We start from the raw sequence: 25,134 nt of genomic DNA on the forward strand, positions 1-25,134 counted from the left end.
AACAGCACCCCACGTCAAGTTTGCACTATATAGTGCTTTTAAAAGTGTATTTTGGCTATACCTTGTAGTGCTATCCTTGTCGCCCGATGGGGGTTTTAAGGGAAAAAGTAAAAGCCTAAATTTTCCCCCCACACATTGTCAATGTTGCCTGGTTAAAGTGCAGAATTTAATCCCCAAAATTTAGGGTAGTGTGCCCTTGGGAAACAATTTCCACTGTGGGGAATATACTGTAATTTATCGTCCAGCTAAATAAAGCTTTTATAACTACCTTTTTAATAGTATGTTAAAAGGGCCTATGGGCAAAGGTGTTTCAGTTTTAGGTAGCTAGGTTACCGGTAACTTGGGGTTTCCAGGGGAACTTGGGTTTCCAGGTAACTGGGGTTTCTAGGTTTTTCCCTGTAAAAAATTTTTGCTGGTACCCTCCAATAAAAGGGGCTTTGGGATCCCCTTAATTTAAAGGGTTTGGGGACCACTCTCAATAAAGGGGGGGGTACCTCTTAATTTAAAAGGTTTTGGTACCCCCTCAAAAAAAAGGGTCTGGTACCCTTTTTTAATTTAAGGGTCTGGTTTCCTTTAATAAAAAGGGCTGGTTTCCCCCCTGAATTTAAAAAGGGCTGGTACCCTCTCAATAAAAAGTCTGGGGACCCTCCAATAAAGGGTTTTGGACCCCCCTTAATAAAGGGGCCCGGTACCTCTTAAATAAAAAAAATTGGTACCATCTGAATAAGGATATGGTTTCCCTCACATTTTAAAAAACTGGTACCCTCCCAATAAAGGGTTTGGTATCCTCCCCCAAAAAAAAAGGGGTTTTATTTTTTCAAAAAAGGGGATGGTACACTTCAAAAAATGGTTGGGACCCTCCCCAATTAAAAGGGGCTGGTACCCTCTTATTTTGAGGGCAGGTTTCCCCCCTTAATTTAAAAGTCTGGTACCCCCTTAATAAAGGTTTGGTACCCCCACAATAAAAAAATTGGTTTCCCATTTAAAAAAGGGTTGGGAACCCCCCAAAAAAGGGAAAATTTTTACATCTCAATAAAAGGGGTTTGGGCCCTCCCAATAAAGGGTCTGGTTCCCTTTAATAAAAAGTCTGGTACCATTTTGGAAATTAAAAAGGGTATGGTACCCCCACAAAAAAAGGGTTTGGTTTCCCTCCCCAAAAAAGGGTCTGGTACCCTTTAATTTTAAAAGTTTTGGTTTCCCTTGAATAAAGGATTTTGGGGACATTTAAATAAGGGTTGGTACCCTCCCAATAAAGGGTCTGGTTTTTTCTTTAAAAAAAGAGTCTGGTACCCCCTTATAAAGAGTTGGGGCCCCCTTAATAAAGGATATGGTACCCTCCAATAAAAAGTTGGTATCCCCCCAATTAAAGGGTTGGTAACCCCCCCAATTTAAAGGGTTTGGTTTCACTTCAATAAAGGGTCTGGTACCCCCTTTCCCAAAAAAGGTCTGGTACACTTCAAAAAAAAGGTCGGGTTTCCCTCCCAATAAAGGGGCTGGTACCCTTTTTTAATTTAAAAAGGGCTGGTAACCCCCCCAATAAAAAGGGGTTTGGTTTCCCCCTTAATAAAGGGTTTGGGGACCCTCCCAATAAAGGTTTTGGTATCCCCCCAACAAAGGGGGCTGTTTTCCTTTTAAAAAAAGGTTTTGGGACACTCTCGATTTAAAATTTTGGTACCCCCCCAAAAAAAAAGGGCTGGTCCCTCTCAATAAAAGGGGCAGGTTTCCCTTTTCAACGGCCTTTTTTTTTGTAATACCCCATTTTCCCCCATCGCTTGAATAAATTGCTAAATCAAATACCCCCTTTTCCCGGTTGGTAAAAAAAAACCACTTACCCCACATTTTCCCCTTCACCCCAGCTGAAGGGAGTTAAAAGGGGGTTTCCCACCCCAGAGGAAATTAAAGTGGGTTTTCCCACAAACCCGAGGTAGTTAAAGGGGGGTTACCACACCCCCGAGGTAGGTAAAGTGGGTTACCCCACCCAGAAGTAGTTTAAAATGGGGGTTTTCCCCACCCCCGAGGGAGTTAAAGTTTGGGTTTTCCACACCCCCGAGGTTTGTTTTTAAAAAGGGGGTTTCCCCACCCCAGGGTAGTTAAAATGGGGTTTTCACACCCCCGGGAAATAGTTTTAAAATGGGTTACCCCAAAAAACCCGAGGTAGTTAAAAAGGGGGGGCCCCACCCAGAGGTAGTTAAAAAGGGGTTTAAACCCCCCCCAAAGGGGTTAAAATGGGTTACCACACCCCAAAAGGGAGCTAAAGGGGTTTCCCCACCCCAGAGGGGAGTTTTAAAATGGGTTTCACACCCCCCGGTAGTTAAAGTGGGTTATCCACCCCAGAAGTAGTTTTTAAAAAGGGTTACCAAAACCCCGAGGTAGTTAAAGGGGGTTTCCACCCCCAGAGGTAAATTAAAGTGGGGTTTCCAACCAAAGAGGGAGTTTTTAAAAAGGGTTACCAACCCCCGAAGTAGTTTTTTTAAAGTGGGTTACCACACCCCAAAGGGAGCTTAAAAATGGGTTACCCCCACCCCCGAAGTAGGTAAAGTGGGGGGTTTTCACACCCCAGAGGTTTGTTAAAAGGGGGTTTCCACCCCCAGAGGTAGTTAAAGTGGGGTTTCCCACCCCCCGAGGGGGTGAAAGTGGGGTTACCAACCCCGGGTAGTTTAAAGTGGGGTTTTCCCACCCCCGAAGGGGGTGGTTTTAAAATTTGGGGTTTCCACACCCCGAGGTATTTTAAAAGGGGTTTTCCCATCCCCGAGGGAGTTTAAAAAGGGGGGTTTTCACACCCCGAAATAGTTAAAATGGGTTACCCAAAAACCCGAAGTAAATTTAAAATGGGGGGTTTCCACACCCCCGAAATGGGTTTAAAATGGGTTATCACACCCAGAGGGAGTTAAAAATTTGGGGAACCCACCCCGAGGAGGGAAACTGATTAAAAATGGGTTAAACCCCAACCCCCAAAATAGGGTTTAAATGGGTTACCCCCACCCCAGAAGTAGTTAAAGTGGGTTACCACACCCCAGAGGTAGTTAAAGTGGGTTACCACACCCCAGAGGTAGCTAAAGTGGGTTACCACACCCCAAAAAGTAGTTAAAGTGGTTACCACACCCCAGAGGTAGTTAAAGTGGGTTACCACACCCCAGAGGTAGTTAAAGTGGGTTACCACACCCCAGAAGTAGTTAAAGTGGGTTACCACGCCCCAGAAGTAGGTAAAGTGGGTTATCACACCCCAGAGGTAGGTATAGTGGGTTACCACCACCCCAGAGGTAGGTTAAAGTGGGTTATCACCCCCAGAGGTAGTTAAAGTGGGTTACCACACCCAGAGGTAGGTAAAGTGGGTTACCACACCCCAGAGGTATTTAAAGTGGGTTACCACATCCAGAGGTAGTTAAAGTGGGTTATCACACCCAGAGGTAGTTTAAAATGGGTTACCACACCCCAGAGGTAGGTAAAGTGGGTTACCACCACCCCAGAAGTAGTTAAAGTGGGTTACCACACCCAGAGGTAGTTAAAGTGGGTTACCACACCCCAGAGGTATTTAAAGTGGGTTACCACACCCCAGAGGTAGGTAAAGTTGGTTACCACACCCCAAAGGTAGTTAAAGTGGGTTACTTTTTGTCCAGCCCTTATTCAAAATGTAATGTACTAAAAGTAAAGGTAGAGTGGTTAAGAGGTAGGTAAAGTAAAGGCTTTAAGTTTAATAAACAATGGCACAGCTATTTTGTAACAATCTATTAAGGAGTATAAAATACATAAACATAAAATATTCAATATATTCAAATATGCGAATATACAGTAATGATAATGAGGGAAGCAGAAAACACAATGTTAGAAAGGACTCATTCTGTAAAGTGTATGTGTATCATTACTTTGTATTACATTTGTAATACACTTTACATATGTGAATAATGAACAGTAGAATTATACGTGAATAATATGTGAATAATGAACATACAATACACATATTACTGAAATAATGAACACTCGCTAAGGACACACAATAATCGTTTTTTAACACCTCCCGGTAATTATTATAGGGAGGTGTTTAAAACTGAGATAAAATGTACATCTGCAGATTAAAAGTACACACCTTAATATTATTTTTATTAGACTCTTGCGAACGGAACATTCAGAACAATTGTAACATTTTTAATTTTTCAAAAAACATTCAAAACAGTAAAAAACTATTGAAACATTTTTAGGTAAAAACAGAGAAAGGCGCTGAAAGAGCGCAGGCTTTGTTTTGACACGTATAAGGTAGGAGAAAACTGTAGTGTTGGCTCTCCATCAAACTGACCTTATACGCACCAAACTAGCCAATCAGAGCCCAGTATTCACACAACGTGACACAAACTAGCCAATCAGAGCAGTATTCAAACCACGTGACACAAACTAACCAATCAGAGCAGTATTCAAACCACGTGACACAAACTAACCAATCAGAGCCCAGTATTCACACCGCGTGATACCAAACTAACAAACCAAAAGGCCCCCGTATTCCCCACCACGTGACAAAAAAAAACACAAAGTTAAAACGTTTCAAAAAATCTGCAAAAATCCACTAAATCCCACATTAAAACAGTGGCAAACTCCCCCAAAATTCCCCTAAATCAAAACGTTTAAAAAAGTGCAAAAAATCTGCAACATCCACTAAATCCCCCCAATTAAAACAGGCAAACTCTGCAACATCTCAATAAAACACAAGTTTAAAAAAAGTGAAAAAACCCGAACATCTCACTAAATCAAACAGTTAAAACAGTGCAAACTCTGCAACATCTCACTAAATCACACAGTTAAAACAGTGCAAACTCTGCAACATCTCACTAAATCACACAGTTAAAACAGTGCAAACTCTGCATCATCTCACTAAATCACACAGTTAAAACAGTGCAAACTCTGCAACATCTCACTAAATCACACAGTTAAAACAGTGCAAACTCTGCAACATCTCACTAAATCACACAGTTAAAACAGTGCAAACTCTGCAACATCTCACTAAATCACACAGTTAAAACAGTGCAAACTCTGCAACATCTCACTAAATCACACAGTTAAAACAGTGCAAACTCTGCAACATCTCACTAAATCACACAGTTAAAACAGTGCAAACTCTGCAACATCTCACTAAATCACACAGTTAAAACAGTGCAAACTCTGCAACATCTCACTAAATCACACAGTTAAAAACAGTGCAAACTCTGCAACATCTCACTAAATCACACAGTTAAAACAGTGCAAACTCTGCAACATCTCACTAAATCACACAGTTAAAACAGTGCAAACTCTGCAACATCTCACTAAATCACACAGTTAAAACAGTGCAAACTCTGCAACATCTCACTAAATCACACAGTTAAAACAGTGCAAACTCTGCAACATCTCACTAAATCACACAGTTAAAACAGTGCAAACTCTGCAACATCTCACTAAATCACACAGTTAAAACAGTGCAAACTCTGCAACATCTCACTAAATCACACAGTTAAAACAGTGCAAACTCTGCAACATCTCACTAAATCACACAGTTAAAACAGTGCAAACTCTGCAACATCTCACTAAATCACACAGTTAAAACAGTGCAAACTCTGCAACATCTCACTAAATCACACAGTTAAAACAGTGCAAACTCTGCAACATCTCACTAAATCACACAGTTAAAACAGTGCAAACTCTGCAACATCTCACTAAATCACACAGTTAAAACAGTGCAAACTCTGCAACATCTCACTAAATCACACAGTTAAAACAGTGCAAACTCTGCAACATCTCACTAAATCACACAGTTAAAACAGTGCAAACTCTGCAACATCTCACTAAATCACACAGTTAAAACAGTGCAAACTCCGCAACATCTCACTAAATCACACAGTTAAAACAGTGCAAACTCCGCAACATCTCACTAAATCACACAGTTAAAACAGTGCAAACTCCGCAACATCTCACTAAATCACACAGTTAAAACAGTGCAAACTCTGCAACATCTCACTAAATCACACAGTTAAAACAGTGCAAACTCTGCAACATCTCACTTAATCACACAGTTAAAACAGTGCAAACTCTGCAACATCTCACTAAATCACACAGTTAAAACAGTGCAAACTCTGCAACATCTCACTAAATCACACAGTTAAAACAGTGCAAACTCTGCAACATCTCACTAAATCACACAGTTAAAACAGTGCAAACTCTGCAACATCTCACTAAATCACACAGTTAAAACAGTGCAAACTCCGCAACATCTCACTAAATCACACAGTTAAAACAGTGCAAACTCCGCAACATCTCACTAAATCACACAGTTAAAACAGTGCAAACTCCGCAACATCTCACTAAATCACACAGTTAAAACAGTGCAAACTCCGCAACATCTCACTAAATCACACAGTTAAAACAGTGCAAACTCTGCAACATCTCACTAAATCACACAGTTAAAACAGTGCAAACTCTGCAACATCTCACTAAATCACACAGTTAAAACAGTGCAAACTCTGCAACATCTCACTAAATCACACAGTTAAAACAGTGCAAACTCTGCAACATCTCACTAAATCACACAGTTAAAACAGTGCAAACTCCGCAACATCTCACTAAATCACACAGTTAAAACAGTGCAAACTCTGCAACATCTCACTAAATCACACAGTTAAAACAGTGCAAACTCTGCAACATCTCACTAAATCACACAGTTAAAACAGTGCAAACTCTGCAACATCTCACTAAATCACACAGTTAAAACAGTGCAAACTCCGCAACATCTCACTAAATCACACAGTTAAAACAGTGCAAACTCCGCAACATCTCACTAAATCACACAGTTAAAACAGTGCAAACTCCGCAACATCTCACTAAATCACACAGTTAAAACAGTGCAAACTCTGCAACATCTCACTAAATCACACAGTTAAAACAGTGCAAACTCTGCAACATCTCACTTAATCACACAGTTAAAACAGTGCAAACTCTGCAACATCTCACTAAATCACACAGTTAAAACAGTGCAAACTCTGCAACATCTCACTAAATCACACAGTTAAAACAGTGCAAACTCTGCAACATCTCACTAAATCACACAGTTAAAACAGTGCAAACTCCGCAACATATATGATCTATATTGATCTATATTGATCTATATTGTGCTATAGATACTGATTGTATAGTAGCCAGATAGTATCTTTCTCAGCTGTATTACCTCTCTCTCTCTCTCTCTCTCTCTCTCTTTCTCTCTCTCTCTCTCTCTCTCTCTCTATTCGACTATAGTAGTATACACACAAACAAACTAACTTTACAATCTGTAGCAGGGGTTGAGTTTTACAATGTGGTAAAATAACGACACTTACCCTGGGGAACGAGTAAGACGTTTTATCAGTTGTTATCAGTAGAGTCAATAGGAACAAAATTAGAAACATAATCCCACCACCAATTTTAGGATATTTTCGGCACTAAACTGACCTTATACACGCCTAACCAATCAGACTATCAGAGCACAGTATTCACACCACGTGACACAAACAAACCAATCAGAGCACAGCATTCACACCACGTGACACAAACAAACCAATCAGAGCACAGCATTCACACCACGTGACACAAACAAACCAATCAGAGCAAAGCATTCACACCACGTGACACAAACAAACCAATCAGAGCACAGCATTCACACCACGTGACACTAACTATTTTCGGCACTAATCGCTGGAATGATTTCATCAGAAATCTTACAGCTGGTTACATATAATTTGGTAGAATAACTCTAATACTAAGAGTCGCGTACCTAGCACTAGTGACCTGGTGACGTGTTTTTAATAGAGTGAGAACATGATATCATGTTCTCACTCTATATCATGGATTTGGGAACACTTCAATGTTTGACATTTTGAACTAGCTCGCGTAGAAACACTAAAATTAGATGCCAAATGGTATCAAATTAAAATCTAAAATTAATCAATAAATATCATGGCCGTATAGTCAATAGTGGCTGTATTTTGGCTGTATAGTGGCTGTAAAATGGCTGTATAGTGGAAAAACTAATCTCCCAATTTCCCCGGCTAAAACTGATTAATACTAAAAGAACTAAACACTAAAGTAACGATAAAACAAGTCAGTAACTGCATGAGAGCTAGTAACCATAGTAACCTCGTACTAGTGAGTGTAAGGAACCACAAGAGTCCAATGTCACTAGTTCTCACAACCACACCCTGCCAACACGTTAACACCTCCACAGAGAAACTGTAGAGAAGCTCCTGTTCTGTTCAACTGTAGAGAAGCTCCTGTTCTGCTCAACTGTAGAGAAGCTCCTGTTCTACTCAACTGTAGAGAAGTTCCTGTTCTTCTCAACTGTAGAGAAGCTCCTGTTCTGTTCAACTGTAGAGAAGCTCCTGTTCTTCTCAACTGTAGAGAAGCTTCTGTTCTACTCAACTGTAGAGAAGCTCCTGTTCTTCTCAACTGTAGAGAAGCTCCTGTTCTTCTCAACTGTAGAGAAGCTTCTGTTCTACTCAACTGTAGAGAAGCTCCTGTTCTTCTCAACTGTAGAGAAGCTCCTGTTCTTCTCAACTGTAGAGAAGCTCCTGTTCTGCTCAACTGTAGAGAAGCTCCTGTTCTGCTCAACTGTAGAGAAGCTCCTGTTCTTCTCAACTGTAGAGAAGCTCCTGTTCTTCTCAACTGTAGAGAAGCTCCTGTTCTTCTCAACTGTAGAGAAGCTCCTGTTCTTCTCAACTGTAGAGAAGCTTCTGTTCTACTCAACTGTAGAGAAGCTCCTGTTCTACTCAACTGTAGAGAAGCTCCTGTTCTTCTCAACTGTAGAGAAGCTCCTGTTCTGCTCAACTGTAGAGAAGCTCCTGTTCTGCTCAACTGTAGAGAAGCTCCTGTTCTACTCAACTGTAGAGAAGCTCCTGTTCTGCTCAACTGTAGAGAAGCTCCTGTTCTTCTCAACTGTAGAGAAGCTCCTGTTCTTCTCAACTGTAGAGAAGCTCCTGTTCTTCTCAACTGTAGAGAAACTTCTGTTCTACTCAACTGTAGAGAAGCTTCTGTTCTACTCAACTGTAGAGAAGCTCCTGTTCTTCTCAACTGTAGAGAAGCTCCTGTTCTTCTCAACTGTAGAGAAGCTCCTGTTCTGCTCAACTGTAGAGAAGCTCCTGTTCTGCTCAACTGTAGAGAAGCTCCTGTTCTACTCAACTGTAGAGAAGCTCCTGTTCTGCTCAACTGTAGAGAAGCTCCTGTTCTTCTCAACTGTAGAGAAGCTCCTGTTCTACTCAATTGTAGAGAAGCTCCTGTTCTTCTCAACTGTAGAGAAGCTCCTGTTCTACTCAATTGTAGAGAAGCTCCTGTTCTACTCAACTGTAGAGAAGCTCCTGTTCTACTCAATTGTAGAGAAGCTCCTGTTCTGCTCAACTGTAGAGAAGCTCCTGTTCTGCTCAACTGTAGAGAAGCTCCTGTTCTGCTCAACTGTAGAGAAGCTCCTGTTCTACTCAATTGTAGAGAAGCTCCTGTTCTTCTCAACTGTAGAGAAGCTCCTGTTCTACTCAATTGTAGAGAAGCTCCTGTACTACTCAACTGTAGAGAAGCTCCTGTTCTACTCAATTGTAGAGAAGCTCCTGTTCTACTCAATTGTAGAGAAACTCCTGTTCTACTCAATTGTAGAGAAGCTCCTGTTCTACTCAATTGTAGAGATGTTCCTGTTCTTCTCAACTGTAGAGATGTTCCTGTTCTGCTCAACTGTAGAGAAGCTCCTGTTCTACTCAATTGTAGAGAAGCTCCTGTTCTACTCAACTGTAGAGAAGCTCCTGTTCTACTCAATTGTAGAGAAGCTCCTGTTCTTCTCAACTGTAGAGAAGCTCCTGTTCTACTCAACTGTAGAGAAGCTCCTGTTCTACTCAACTGTAGAGAAGCTCCTGTTCTACTCAACTGTAGAGAAGCTCCTGTTCTTCTCAACTGTAGAGAAGCTCCTGTTCTACTCAACTGTAGAGAAGCTCCTGTTCTACTCAACTGTAGAGAAGCTCCTGTTCTTCTCAACTGTAGAGAAGCTCCTGTTCTTCTCAACTGTAGAGAAGCTCCTGTTCTGCTCATCTGTAGAGAAGCTCCTGTTCTGCTCAACTGTAGAGAAGCTCCTGTTCTGCTCATCTGTAGAGAAGCTCCTGTTCTTCTCAACTGTAGAGAAGCTCCTGTTCTTCTCAACTGTAGAGAAGCTCCTGTTCTACTCAACTGTAGAGAAGCTCCTGTTCTGCTCAACTGTAGAGAAGCTCCTGTTCTGCTCAACTGTATAGAAGCTTCTGTTCTGCTCAACTGTAGAGAAGCTCCTGTTCTGCTCAACTGTATAGAAGCTTCTGTTCTTCTCAACTGTAGAGAAGCTTCTGTTCTTCTCAACTGTAGAGAAGCTCCTGTTCTACTCAACTGTAGAGAAGTTCCTGTTCTGCTCAACTGTAGAGAAGCTCCTGTTCTGCTCAACTGTAGAGAAGCTCCTGTTCTTCTCAACTGTAGAGAAGCTCCTGTTCTACTCAACTGTAGAGATGTTCCTGTTCTGCTCAACTGTAGAGAAGCTCCTGTTCTTCTCAACTGTAGAGAAGCTCCTGTTCTGCTCAACTGTAGAGAAGCTCCTGTTCTACTCAACTTTAGAGAAGCTCCTGTTCTGCTCAACTGTAGAGAAGCTCCTGTTCTGCTCAACTGTAGAGAAGCTCCTGTTCTTCTCAACTGTAGAGAAGCTTCTGTTCTACTCAACTGTAGAGAAGTTCCTGTTCTGCTCAACTGTAGAGAAGCTCCTGTTCTACTCAACTGTAGAGAAGCTTCTGTTCTGCTCAACTGTAGAGTAGCTCCTGTTCTACTCAACTGTAGAGAAGCTTCTATTCTACTCAACTGTAGAGAAGCTCCTGTTCTGCTCAACTGTAGAGAAGCTCCTGTTCTGCTCAACTGTAGAGTAGCTCCTGTTCTTCTCAACTGTAGAGAAGCTCCTGTTCTACTCAACTGTAGAGATGTTCCTGTTCTGCTCAACTGTAGAGAAGCTCCTGTTCTTCTCAACTGTAGAGAAGCTCCTGTTCTGCTCAACTGTAGAGAAGCTCCTGTTCTACTCAACTTTAGAGAAGCTCCTGTTCTGCTCAACTGTAGAGAAGCTCCTGTTCTGCTCAACTGTAGAGAAGCTCCTGTTCTTCTCAACTGTAGAGAAGCTTCTGTTCTACTCAACTGTAGAGAAGTTCCTGTTCTGCTCAACTGTAGAGAAGCTCCTGTTCTACTCAACTGTAGAGAAGCTTCTGTTCTGCTCAACTGTAGAGTAGCTCCTGTTCTACTCAACTGTAGAGAAGCTTCTATTCTACTCAACTGTAGAGAAGCTCCTGTTCTGCTCAACTGTAGAGAAGCTCCTGTTCTGCTCAACTGTAGAGTAGCTCCTGTTCTGCTCAACTGTAGAGAAGCTCCTGTTCTGCTCAACTGTAGAGAAGCTCCTGTTCTACTCAACTGTAGAGAAGCTCCTGTTCTTCTCAACTGTAGAGAAGCTCCTGTTCTACTCAACTGTAGAGAAGCTCTTGTTCTACTCAACTGTAGAGAAGCTCCTGTTCTGCTCAACTGTAGAGAAGCTCCTGTTCTTCTCAACTGTAGAGAAGCTCCTGTTCTACTCAACTGTAGAGAAGCTCCTGTTCTTCTCAACTGTAGAGAAGCTTCTGTTCTGCTCAACTGTAGAGAAGCTCCTGTTCTTCTCAACTGTAGAGTAGCTCCTGTTCTACTCAACTGTAGAGAAGCTCCTGTTCTTCTCAACTGTAGAGTAGCTCCTGTTCTTCTCAACTGTAGAGAAGCTCCTGTTCTACTCAACTGTAGAGAAGTTCCTGTTCTGCTCAACTGTAGAGAAGCTCCTGTTCTACTCAATTGTAGAGAAGCTCCTGTTCTTCTCAACTGTAGAGAAGCTCTTGTTCTACTCAACTGTAGAGAAGCTCCTGTTCTACTCAATTGTAGAGAAGCTCCTGTTCTGCTCAACTGTAGAGAAGCTTCTGTTCTGCTCAACTGTAGAGAAGCTCATTCGTGATTTCGAACAAATTTTGCTTTCCCACGACAGTTAAATGGCATTATTTTTTAATTTATTGCCAATTTGAATGAGTATAAAGTGGAATATTCAGTCAGTGATCGACCGATATGCTTACCTAAACACAAGGAAATGTTTTCAGAGGTAAAATTTCGGAATCTTTGAAATTACCTCCTTATTAATGAAGTTATTAGTTTACATTTCGACTTTGTAAAGTAACCTGACATTATAATAAAAAAGATGATATCTGACCAAAACCCATAATCATGGGTAGAGTGGAAAAGCGAGTGACTGATTTCATTCTCGTATCATTTTGCATTTGCGGACGGTTATTCAAATTAATATCATTTCCTTTTGTTTCGGAAAGAGAGACACTGGCAGCGGTCCACTCTACCCATGATTATGGGTTTTGGTCAAATTATATATATGTAGAGGGTGGGCCAAAAGTCAGTGGGCATACGTTGGCCATAATAGCTCCGCTGTGTTTTATATTTGAGAGCTGTTGCTTTGCAGATGGCATACTGTACTTACTGGTTCGAGGATTCCGTCGTCAAAAAAAATCGAATATTTTAGACCACGCCCATTCAATATTAAAACACCTATATTGATTTTTTCAATATAGGTGTACGCCTATTTTTTTCAGAGACGGTAGATTATTAAATTTTGCATATGATCTGAAAACATAAGGCAAAACGGATTAGAGATGACGAATTTATTAATAATTTTCTGTATCTCGTTGACAAAATTGACTGGGTGATTATGTGACACCGTGACACGACACCTTAATTGGGCACCCTTAACAATTCCCATAATGTTTAACGGGGTGGTTAACGGGGTCACCTAATCACGTGATTAGGTAAACCAATCACCTGATCACACGTAATGAATAAACTCGTTATGCTTCATATCTCGGTCATCTGAGAAGCTACAGTTCTAATTTTTTCAGGACAAACGTAATTCGAATGGCATAACACAATTCAATAAAATTTGGCTCGATCCGACTATCCAAACTATCAAATAAATGCAAAAATGAACCTTCATTTGAAAAAAATAAACTCGAATATTTTTCGATTTGACAAATTCCTTGAACCAGTGGTGGTAGTAAGTCATGCCAGAAAGAATTATTTCAATTGGGCACTCAGTGACTGAGCTATTAAGGCCAACGTATGCTCACTGACTTTTGGCCCACCCTGTATTATCTGTTAACAATTGTGTTCCATCAAGATCCAAATTAAAAAGACGAACACAATGTAGCAGGACAGAGAGAGAGAGTGTTCGCAAGATGAGTATCTTATTAATCATACCTGAAAGTGAACACAGCCCTCACTAACAGACCACTGCTCTGCTAAAGTAAACATCTTTTAATGTTGACTTATACCACTGTATATAAATACACTAACTAATGAAGATTAACATGTTACATGTGTTTATCAGTGTCATGAGGGTTTGTTGGTAAATAGTTGCCATGGTAACATCACTTCACGGCAATAGTCGCCATCTTCAAAATGTGAAGAACAGTCCGGTTAATGAAACTGGAAAGTGGAAACTGGTTACTTGGTTACCAGATTATCTGGTTACTAAGTTACTTGCTGGTTACTAGGGACTTAATGTATTGGTGGGCGGATAAAAATTGCAGTTGCTAGGTTACTTAGTTACTAGATTAACTGGTTACTAGATTACTAGCTGGTTACTAGGGTATTAGTGGGCGGATAAGAATTGCAATTGCTAGGTAACAGTGTAATAGTGTAACAGTGTAACAGTGTAACAGTGTAACAATGTAACAGTGTAACAGTGTAACAGTGTAACAGTGTAACAGTGTAACAGTGTAACAGTGTAACAGTGTAACAGTTTGAACGGTGTGAACGGGAAAAGAGCATTGACTACATGGAGGCCAAATTTTTGACTAGTGGCTACAAACCACCTGAACTCCAAATATACAAGGAAATAGCTCTAAAATTAAATGTAATATAATAGAGAAGATATCCTCGCTAATCATCAAAATGGAGTCTGACCGAGAAATAGTGAGAACATTTTAACATTTGTAATTAACCATGACCTGACCATGGCAAAAACAGTGAGAAACATTCTTGAGAGTAAAAAAGACCTATTCAAACGAATCATTGGAGACAGAAAAATCATGATATCAGAGCGTAGGAGTTTAAACTCCGCATCTCTCCTGTTTGCCAAATCAGGATTTTCGTTGCCACTCTCAATTATAGTGATCAGAGATGTAAATATGCCAGGGGGTGTCTTTTCTGTGATAACTTATTGACAGAAAAAATTGTAAATTTTAATGGAATTAGAGTGAAGTTAGAATTCACCCTTAATTGTAAATCTTCAAACTGTATATATTTGGCTATTTGCAGAAATTGCACATGACATCGATCTGAATTTTATACAGGATGGGCCACGAATTACTGACCTTTTCTAAACTGCTCTAGTTTGGTCATTTCAAGTCTAATCTTCACAAAATTGGTCTTATCTTGAAGCTTCTAAAACCAGGTTAGCATCCTGGAGACTTTGCTAAATGTGGTCCATCATCCGTGACCCTCAAAACCATGATTTCCGCCTGTAACTTTTTCTCAATTAAAAAATGCGATAGTGGCTCAATAATAATTATTTGTTGCATTTTTTTCAAAATTTTTTTAAAGAGAGGCTGGGCCTGGTTGGCCCACGAGAGGATAGCATATGGATGCTTTGCCTACCTCTGGGGTATGGCAGTCCTGTGGGAGGATGCCGGTGGGATCAAGATGTGTAATCAAGGATGATGGTAAGTTATTTGTTGCATGTATCTGGTCAAGAACCTTCTGAGGGAACAAGCTTTGAGGATAGCATGTTTCCAAGGTGGTAATTGTAGGAGGTGCCACAGCTTGTCTTTCCTCAATTTTGTAAATGTAAGTTAAGCATTCCAGATGTTGAGACCCAGCAAAATCATGAAATTCTAGGCTGTAAATTCTAGAAAATCATGGAAAGTGAGACGTTTTGAGTAATTCTAGGCCTCAAGTCCATGATTCTGTGGATAAAGATCTGATATTTGGTTTTAATGGCTGTAATACCATTTTGAAACATTTATAAAGATGTAGGAGGCAAGATGATTAACGCAGAAATCCCACTTTTTGAAAGTCTCCCCACAGGGGTGCTTCCAAAGAGTATTTAGCCTAAAGATAACATTTTTTGAACATTTAAAATATAATTTGGAACATTACAGTACATTTTTTCCCCCTAATAAGAGCATTTTTTTCCCTAATAAGAGCATTTTTACTTGTCGCAACAACCGGGATAAAGATAATTTTACACAGAATACATTACAGTAACGTTATTTAAATCTCAAACAGAAAAAAAGTATATTTCAAAGCTTTGTATTTTGATCATATATGATCGTGGGTGTATAGTGATGTTGATTGCATAATTTTGGCAGTGATGGTGAGTGAGACAATGTTGGGAGCCAGTAACACTGAGGAGTGGGTGAGGAGTGGGCGAGGGGTGGCCGCAAATGCGAGAACAGCAGAGGGCGGCACAAAACGGCACACACGGAAAAGACACAAAAACTAAACCGTGCGCGGTAAGTTAGCCAGTGTCTGAACTCTGAGAGCTAGTGTTGCCCGGCAGGAGGCCTCCAAAAGAGGTGCCGTGGCGAACTGTGGAGGCAAATTTCGAATGCAAGGCAGCTCTAACTGATGATGAAGAGGTAGACTGAACGGGAAGTTAAGAAAAAGGAAGGATCCAGCTGAAGTCTGGCTCATGTCAGGAAGTGATCAGGATACACTGAAACAGTGCAGAGCTGATTACGACAGGGTCCTCATGGATACCCCGCCTCGGATGGCGAGCCAATGCCCTGCTTTCGATATTTATGTCTACATCGGAGTTGTTTCAAATTGGAAAATTTTAAGTTTAATGATTCGGCGTTATCACATCATACACGGTGAGTCAAAAAAACATGACCTTCACACTTTCTGGGGTACGGAGAAAAAAGCACTTATCCTTTTGTATAGTCACAGCTTTATATCTTGTGATCAATGGTTGTAATCATGTCACTCTAGAGAGTTCAAAATTTAATTATTTTCAAAAAATCGTCCAATTCTTACATGTTTCCCAGTGAGGTTCTGGGGCTGTGGCTCGGCTAAAAATATTTTTATCCATCCTTATACACAGATGTAGCTCTGACACTACTTGTGATAATTTATTGGACGCTCCTCATGCCCGGAAACGAGCGGTATCTGGCTAAAAAGCAGTTTCCGTCATAAAACCACAAAAATCACTTTTATCGATCTAAAGGTTAATGTTTCTGGATGTAAAATGTATCAAGGAACACAGTGGTGAAATCCATTTGATTCTAAAATGTATCGTTTGGCCGTAACACCAATTTTCAAGGTCTGCATCCCCATATTTGGGCATCATGCCAAATAATCATGGAGCTGGAAAGCTTTAATGGGGTCTGAAAACGTTTAAAAAATGTCCCACTGGCTTTTCCAACATGAATTGACATCCTAATATTACCCCTATGTCAATATGGCCCCAAATTATTTAATTGAATGAGAAATTTCAATTCGTGCAAAGATTTTGTAATTGGTCTTCCAGGAATTTGCCTTTTGTGGGAAAAGTATCCAACGGATTCCAAAATACTTTTCAAGTACTCTTCGAAAGAGATTAAGACTAACTAGTTGGAAAGTTTCAGGAAGATCAGATATTTTTTCTAATTACTCTATAAATAACTCTATAAAAAAGGTCATGTTTTTTTTGGAGCACCCTGTATATACCTTATCGGACCTTATTTGGACGGACATTACATGAACGGACATAATTATGAACGGACATTAATATGAACGCTCGAAGGCATTCAAAACCATCAAAATCCGAATTTTTTTGACGTTTTTTTGACGTTTTTTTGACGTTTTTTAAATTTCAGCAAATGATTTTTAAATCCGTTTTTTATACAGTTAGTAAGAAAAGAAGTCATTAAGCAATAAACATGTTTAAAAATGTGTACATGATCAGTGTCTAATATCACATATCATCTTCATCAAATGGGTTTTCGTGCATGAAATAGTCCATGCTTAAAGCATCAGTTTGTAGCGCGATGCACTACTGGGTCGCGCGCGCATCAAATAATGCTTCTCGCAACCGTATGCAGATCGGCGAGATGCGAAGGATTGACATCGTGAATCAAAGCATCAGTGATTTCTAGCTTTATGGAAACCTTTTTTTTATCAAACTACCCCGGTCCTGCATTTCAGTGTTTTACTTTTACAAGCCATTCGGCGTGAAGTGGTTTTATCTTAGACAACTTAAAGTTAACCTTAACATCACGTGGAGCTTTCCTAGCACTGTTTCATTACCGCCCCCGAATAATATGAACTATAACAACGTCGGACAATGTCCTTGGCAACACGATTTACCCATAATATCTAGAGGCTGGAACATCAACAAGTTTGTCATGTTGGCGGGGACTAGTTCATGAACTATGTTGTTGAGTGCCATATAAATTTCGTTGACTTTTTTCCGTCAAGTGACCCTTGAAAACATCATATACTAGCTGTAGTATAGTAGTAGTAGAGTTTTCTGTGCCTCCGGCAGACCAAGGAGAACCTTTCCGTCGTTAACTTACGGCACAATAAAGTTCTCAAAGTTGTCATATTCTGGACAAAAAGTTTGAAATGGAAAAATGTTTGAAAAATTTCAACGGACTTTAACTTGGACGGACATTAATTGAACGGAATTTATTTGAACGGACATTAAGATGAACGCTAGGGCCTCCAGCGTTCAAGTAATGTCCGTCCAAATAAGGTCCGATAAGGTAGATAATAATTTTAACGATACGCTAAAAAATTTTGATATAGGAAAGTAGGAATTGTTAAAATATGTAGCGTTGATTTACTTAACAGGGCATTATTTTATTTATTCGTCGAAGGCAGATATCATTTCACTCAATAGATATAAAGTTGTTAACTAACTACGTAACAGGTTGTTGTTTGTTTAGATTTTATGCCTTTAGGATGTTTTAATGTTCGCCCGAGGAAGTCACATCTTGTTTTGAGTGTGAAGTGTATGTTTTGCATTATATTGTGACGAACACAAAGATTTAAATAAAAACACAGCACATTTTTCAAAGGATCACCGTTACAACTTGACATTGTTATTCATACGAGTGGTCCGAGAAAAGCTTAGCTCTAAAATAACGCTATTCTCAAAATATCAGGCACACGCTATCACGTGAGACGGATTAACCAATCAGAGCACAGTATTAACATCACGTGAGACGGACTAACCAATCAGAGCACAGTATTAACATCACGTGAGACGGACTAACCAATCAGAGCACAGTATTCACGCCACGTAACAACAAAGGGTTGGTCCACGGTGAGTCGATATTTTGCGCTATATTTTTAACGGATTTGCAAAATCACATTGTTATGTAGATTAGCAGCATCATCTGCAGATCACATTGTTCAGATTTGCTATAAAAACAACCAGTTTGAGGATTGTAACTGTCCAGGGCAAATGTTTGTGAAAGGGCAGCCCCCTCACTACAAACATCACAGCCAAGAGGCAGCTCAAGTTTAGTGACGATTTTAAACGTTCCAATTTGTCAGAAAATTGTTTAAATTAAATACTAGCGTTTTATAATTTACCAACGAGTCCCTCCCCTCACTAACCAACCCCTTCCCTCACTAACCAGCCCCTCCCTCACTAACCAGCCCCTCCCCTCACTAACCAGCCCTTCCCCTCACTAACCAGCCCCTCCCCTCACTAACCAGCCCCTCCCCTCACTAACCAGCCCTTCCCCTCACTAACCAGCCCCTCCCCTCACTAACCAGCCCTTCCCCTCACTAACCAGCCCCTCCCCTCACTAACCAGCCCCTCCCCTCACTAACCAGCCCCTCCCCTCACTAACCAGCCACTTCCCTCACTAACCAGCCCCTCCCCTCACTAACCAGCCACTTCCCTCACTAACCAGCCCCTCCCCTCACTAACCAGCCCCTCCCCTCACTAACCAGCCACTTCCCTCACTAACCAGCCCCTCCCCTCACTAACCAGCCACTTCCCTCACTAACCAGCCCCTCCCCTCACTAACCAGCCCTTCCCCTCACTAACCAGCCCCTCCCCTCACTAACCAGCCCCTTCCCCTCACTAACCAGTCCCTCCCCTCACTATCCAGCCCCTCCCCTCACTAACCAGTCCCTCCCCTCACTAACCAGCCCCTCCCCTCACTAACCAGCCCCTCCCCTCACTAACCAGCCCCTCCCCTCACTAACCAGCCCCTTCCTCTCACTAACCAGCCCCTCTCCTCACTAACCAGCCTCCCCTCACTAACCAGTCCCTCCCCTCACTAACCAGCCCCTCCCCTCACTAACCAGCCCCTCCCCTCACTAACCAGCCCCTCTCCTCACTAACCAGCCTCCCCTCACTAACCAGTCCCTCCCCTCACTAACCAGCCCCTCCCCTCACTAACCAGCCCCTCCCCTCACTAACCAGCCTCCCCTCACTAACCAGTCCCTCCCCTCACTAACCAGCCCCTCCCCTCACTAACCAGCCCCTCCCCTCACTAACCAGCCCCTCCCCTCACTAACCAGCCCCTCCCCTCACTAACCAGCCCCTTCCCCTCACTAACCAGTCCCTCCCCTCACTATCCAGCCCCTCCCCTCACTAACCAGTCCCTCCCTCACTAACCAGCCCCTCCCCTCACTAACCAGCCCCTCCCCTCACTAACCAGCCCCTCCCCTCACTAACCAGCCCCTTCCTCTCACTAACCAGCCCCTCTCCTCACTAACCAGCCTCCCCTCACTAACCAGTCCCTCCCCTCACTAACCAGCCCCTCCCCTCACTAACCAGCCCCTCCCCTCACTAACCAGCCCCTCTCCTCACTTACCAGCCTCCCCTCACTAACCAGTCCCTCCCCTCACTAACCAGCCCCTCCCCTCACTAACCAGCCCCTCCCCTCACTAACCAGCCTCCCCTCACTAACCAGTCCCTCCCCTCACTAACCAGCCCCTCCCCTCACTAACCAGTCCCTCCCCTCACTATCCAGCCCCTCCCCTCACTAACCAGTCCCTCCCCTCACTAACCAGCCCCTCCCCTCACTAACCAGCCCCTCCCCTCACTAACCAGCCCCTCCCCTCACTAACCAGCCCCTTCCTCTCACTAACCAGCCCCTCTCCTCACTAACCAGCCTCCCCTCACTAACCAGTCCCTCCCCTCACTAACCAGCCCCTCCCCTCACTAACCAGCCCCTCCCCTCACTAACCAGCCCCTCTCCTCACTAACCAGCCTCCCCTCACTAACCAGTCCCTCCCCTCACTAACCAGCCCCTCCCCTCACTAACCAGCCCCTCCCCTCACTAACCAGCCTCCCCTCACTAACCAGCCCCTCCCCTCACTAACCAGTCCCTCCCCTCACTAACCAGCCCCTCCCCTCACTAACCAGCCCCTCCCCTCACTAACCAGCCCCTCCCTCACTAAGTGATAGCTAGGAGACAGAGCCCCCCTACAGATGGGGTCTATCAAACTTGTGTTATCTCTCTGTCTGCTGAATTTAGTGGCAGCTAGAACCCTGGAACAGGAGGCTGAGCAAACCATCGGTAGGTGTAATATTTACCTTATATGGTATCGTTACCAAGGTGATAGGTGATGCAATAGGTCAAAAATTGTACAATATACATACTATGGTGGTATAACCTTGTTACCGTATAAGGTAGTGTTGCTATGGTAATTTTACCCTATAAGGTAGTGTTGCTATGGTAATTTTACCCTATAAGGTAGTGTTGCTATGGTAATGTTACCGTAAAAGGTAGTGTTTCTTTGGTAATGTTACCGTATAAATTAGTGTTGCCATGGTAATACTACCGTATAAATTAGTGTTGCCATGGTAATACTACCGTATAAATTAGTGTTGTCATGGTAATACTACCGTATAAATTAGTGTTGCCATGGTAATACTACCGTATAAATTAGTGTTGTCATGGTAATACTACCGTATAAATTAGTGTTGCCATGGTAATACTACCGCATAAATTAGTGTTGGCATGGTAATACTACCGTATAAATTAGTGTTGCCATGGTAATACTACCGCATAAATTAGTGTTGTCATGGTAATACTACCGTATAAATTAGTGTTGCCATGGTAATACTACCGTATAAATTAGTGTTGTCATGGTAATACTACCGTATACATTAGTGTTGCCATGGTAATACTACCGTATAAATTAGTGTTGCCATGTTAATACTACCGTATAAATTAGTGTTGCCATGGTAATACTACCGTATAAATTAGTGTTGCCATGGTAATACTACCGTATAAATTAGTGTTGCCATGGTAATACTACCGTATAAATTAGTGTTGCCATGGTAATACTACCGTATAAATTAGTGTTGCCATGGTAATACTACCGTATAAATTAGTGTTGCCATGGTAATACTACCGTATAAATTAGTGTTGCCATGGTAATACTACCGTATAAATTAGTGTTGCCATGGTAATACTACCGTATAAATTAGTGTTGCCATGGTAATACTACCGTATAAATTAGTGTTGCCATGGTAATACTACCGTATAAATTAGTGTTGCCATGGTAATACTACCGTATAAATTAGTGTTGCCATGGTAAAACTACCGTATAAATTAGTGTTGCCATGGTAATGTTACCGTATAAATTAGTGTTGCCATGGTAATGTTACCGTATAAATTAGTGTTGCCATGGTAATACTACCGTATATGGTAAATTTACAACAAAATCCCAGGCTGGGGAGTGGAGCTATCAGAAGAGCAAAGTTTTAGTTTTGATAACGTGGACAAGACAATGAATCTGAGAGAAGAAGAGGAGGAGGAAATGGAAGATAGCCAAAGTTTATCTGTCGGAGAAGTGGACAGAAAAGTGATATAACTATTTTATAGTGTGTGGAGAGAGAGTTTGTGAAAGTGAGGATTTATTGTAAATTCTTGACACTACCTTATATGGTAGTGTAACTATGGCGATATTACTTAATGTGGTAGTGTAACTGTGGCGATATTAGTGGTTTTATTATAAAATGACGTGATGCCGTTATAAGGAGATTGTTTACACTTAAAGTGGTTGTGCGGTGGGCTGCGATATTAGTTTGATTAATCTGTATCAGTGGTTTTCATTCTTTGCATTTTGAAATAAACGTGTTTTAATTGCTTTCAACTCTCAGTCTAGAACAATTTATAAAATTTAATTAATCTCAAAAGTTTATAATCAAATATAAACGGATCAAACAAATTAAACGTGGTCTAGGGGAGCCCTAACACTCCCTAACCCCCTCCCCTCCCTCGAGACATTGAACTCTTTGTAATCTTTGTAATTCACACTGAACCGTTAAATGGAAGTGTTTGTTCTGAACTTCCAACAGTACGTGTTAGTAACAGGTTCAATAATAGAAACAATATGTCAAGAACCATCCACCACAATTAGACAATAGTTAGTGGGGAGGGGGCTGGTAATTGTTACAATAATCCAGTAATCAGCCCCTCCCCTCTCTGTAATCACTGATCCAGATAATCTACTCATCTCGAGCTGACAGAATTTACAGAAATCACAGGTTATAGTTTATAGCTTTATAGGTAGCTGACTTGAGCGGTTACTTGAAGAGGAACTCGCCGCACTCTGAGAGGGACCCCACCCTCTTACTGTCACGTGATTCCCATATAAGGAGATTATCACCCTCTTACTGTCAGAATCAATGGAAATCACTCCCTCTTCTCGTACCGAGCTTCTGCAATTCTGTGCTGTAACATCAGATCATACCTGCCTAAATCCTACAAATAAGATTAAAGAGATTTTCTCACGTGCTATGGATATTTGCTCACGTGCTACATAGGCTGACTGAATCGCCGCGAAGTGGTGTGATTGGTTTACTTTTATCCAGAGATTACTAAAACTGCTACAAGTTAGTTGTTAGTCAGTTGTTTCAAGGTTCTCGCGTTTTTATCTCTTCACAGCAGCAGATAAAGATGAGGCTTCTATTGCTAGTATTGTTGGTGTAAGTTGTCAAATAGATAATACTCATTACATTACCATGGTTACTTTACCATGGTTACTTTACCATTACTTTACCATGGTTACTTTACCATGGTTACTTTACCATGGTTACTTTACCATGGTTACTTTACCATGGTTACTTTACCATGGTTACTTTACCATGGTTACTTTACCATGGTTACTTTACCATGGTTACTTTACCATGGTTACTTTACCATGGTCACTTTACCATGGTTACTTTACTATGGTTACCTTACCATGGTTACTTTACCATGATTACATTACCATGGTTACATTACCATGGTTACATAATACATTACCATGGTTACTTTACCATGGTTACATTACCATGGTTACATTACCATGGTCACTTTACCATGGTTACATTACCATGGTTACATTACCATGGTCACTTTACCATGGTTACATTACCATGGTTACATAATACATTACCATGGTTACATTACCATGGTCACTTTACCATGGTTACATTACCATGGTCACTTTACCATGGTTACATTACCATGGTCACTTTACCATGGTTACATTACCATGGTCACTATACCATGGTTACATTACCATGGTTACATAATACATTACCATGGTTACATTACCATGGTTACATTACCATGGTTACATAATACATTACCATGGTTACATTACCATGGTTACATTACCATGGTTACATTACCATGGTTACATTACCATAGTTACATTACCATGGTTACATTACCCTTTTACCAATATAGATTAGTATAAATATTGCTTATTAGTGGGGATTGTGGTAAACAGTGATGGGAATCAAAATAAATATAGCATTGATAATTTAAGGTCGGTCTAGAAATCGAATACTTACTTAAAATGCTGCCGATGATTTTAATTTCAGAATGTTTTCCCTTTTTCTACTTTTAAAAACAAAAGTTGTTATGAAAAGATGAGAGTAATCAAATTAAAAGTTTATAAAATGTTTTTAGGCAATACATCTGAAGACTATCCCGGCTTTAAAAAATTGGATTTATGATTTCTTTCCTAATAACAATGCTGTTAAATACGTAGCGTTTCAAGCATACGTATGCATACGCAAACGTATTTGTCGCCGAAAATTCGCGTATTTCGATTTCCACTGTGGAGTAAGAACGATTTTTTACAATACATTTTGATCTGCGCGCGTATTTCGTACAAATTTTAGACGTATTCCGGACAAAATTTAACAGGGTCTAAATTCAATTTTTTTCGGGCTTATTGATTGGAAACTTCACGTATTCTTACTAGTTGATGATAATTGCTTGCATGCACGAGCAATCTTTTGAGGTTTGCTAAGCTTCGCTGAAATAACACCATTATTCTAACGTTTATTTTCCCTCACTTCTGACGTTATTTATAAAAAATCTAAAGCCTAAATCAAAATTCTAAGAATGCTATGCCCTTTGCATTTTCTTTTTCTGCAACCTTACTAAAAATCTCGAGTTTATAACTCCATTTGCGAGCTGAATTTGTCTTCAAGTTCAACGGAGGGTCACTTTTTGGTCAATTTACAGTGTTTTTATACCGTTACCGGGAGATTTCGCCAAGTTTAAAATATAATATAGATAAGTAGCTGAAAATGTTATGTAGGTATTTTCAAACATTTTGTGAGATGAGGTACGGTAAATCGGAGTTTTACTGTACCATATAACTAAATATATATATATGATATAAAGTAAGTAGAAAACCCGTGGTCACAGGGAGGAAGCTAATAGTATTATTTGATACTTTGAGTCAGTTTTTTATCGATACTACGATATAAAGTAATATCACCATAGTTACACTACCATAATGTAAAGTAATATCACCATAGTAACACTACCATAATATAAAGTAATATCACCATAGTTACACTACCATAATATAAAGTAATATCACCATAGTTACACTACCATAATATAAAGTAATATCACCATAGTTACACTACCATAATGTAAAGTAATATCACCATAGTAACACTACCATAATATAAAGTAATATCACCATAGTTACACTACCATAATATAAAGTAATATCACCATAGTTACACTACCATTATATAAAGTAATAACACCATAGTTACACTACCATATAAGGTAATATCACCATAGTAATTACACTACCATTATATAAAGTAATATCACC

The 25,134-nt window shown here is 40.8% G+C and overlaps 2 protein-coding genes and 1 long non-coding RNA gene across 3 annotated transcripts in view; 2 read left to right on the top strand and 1 right to left on the bottom strand.

Annotated features, from left to right (window-relative positions):
* LOC134824867 (transmembrane and coiled-coil domain-containing protein 3-like) overlaps positions 1 to 25,134 on the bottom strand; it is a 200,989-nt gene that overhangs the window by 117,772 nt on the left and 58,083 nt on the right. The gene's annotated exons all lie outside the window — the stretch shown is intronic.
* Positions 20,489 to 21,812, top strand: LOC134824707 (uncharacterized). Its single transcript, XR_010161461.1, has 2 exons — positions 20,489 to 20,567; positions 21,728 to 21,812. It is a non-coding gene; the product is annotated as an uncharacterized LOC134824707 (long non-coding RNA).
* Positions 22,904 to 25,134, top strand: part of LOC134825079 (uncharacterized) — a 33,518-nt gene continuing 31,287 nt past the window's right edge. The window contains exon 1 of the mRNA XM_063837207.1: positions 22,904 to 22,987. Within this exon, the coding sequence (XP_063693277.1) occupies positions 22,959 to 22,987 (29 nt within the window). The 5' untranslated portion in view covers positions 22,904 to 22,958. The remainder of the gene's footprint in view (positions 22,988 to 25,134) is intronic.

Source organism: Bolinopsis microptera, chromosome 13 (genome assembly GCF_026151205.1).
Source record: "Bolinopsis microptera isolate Bmic1 chromosome 13, MBARI_Bmic_1.0, whole genome shotgun sequence".
Taxonomy (NCBI): Eukaryota; Metazoa; Ctenophora; class Tentaculata; order Lobata; family Bolinopsidae; genus Bolinopsis; species Bolinopsis microptera.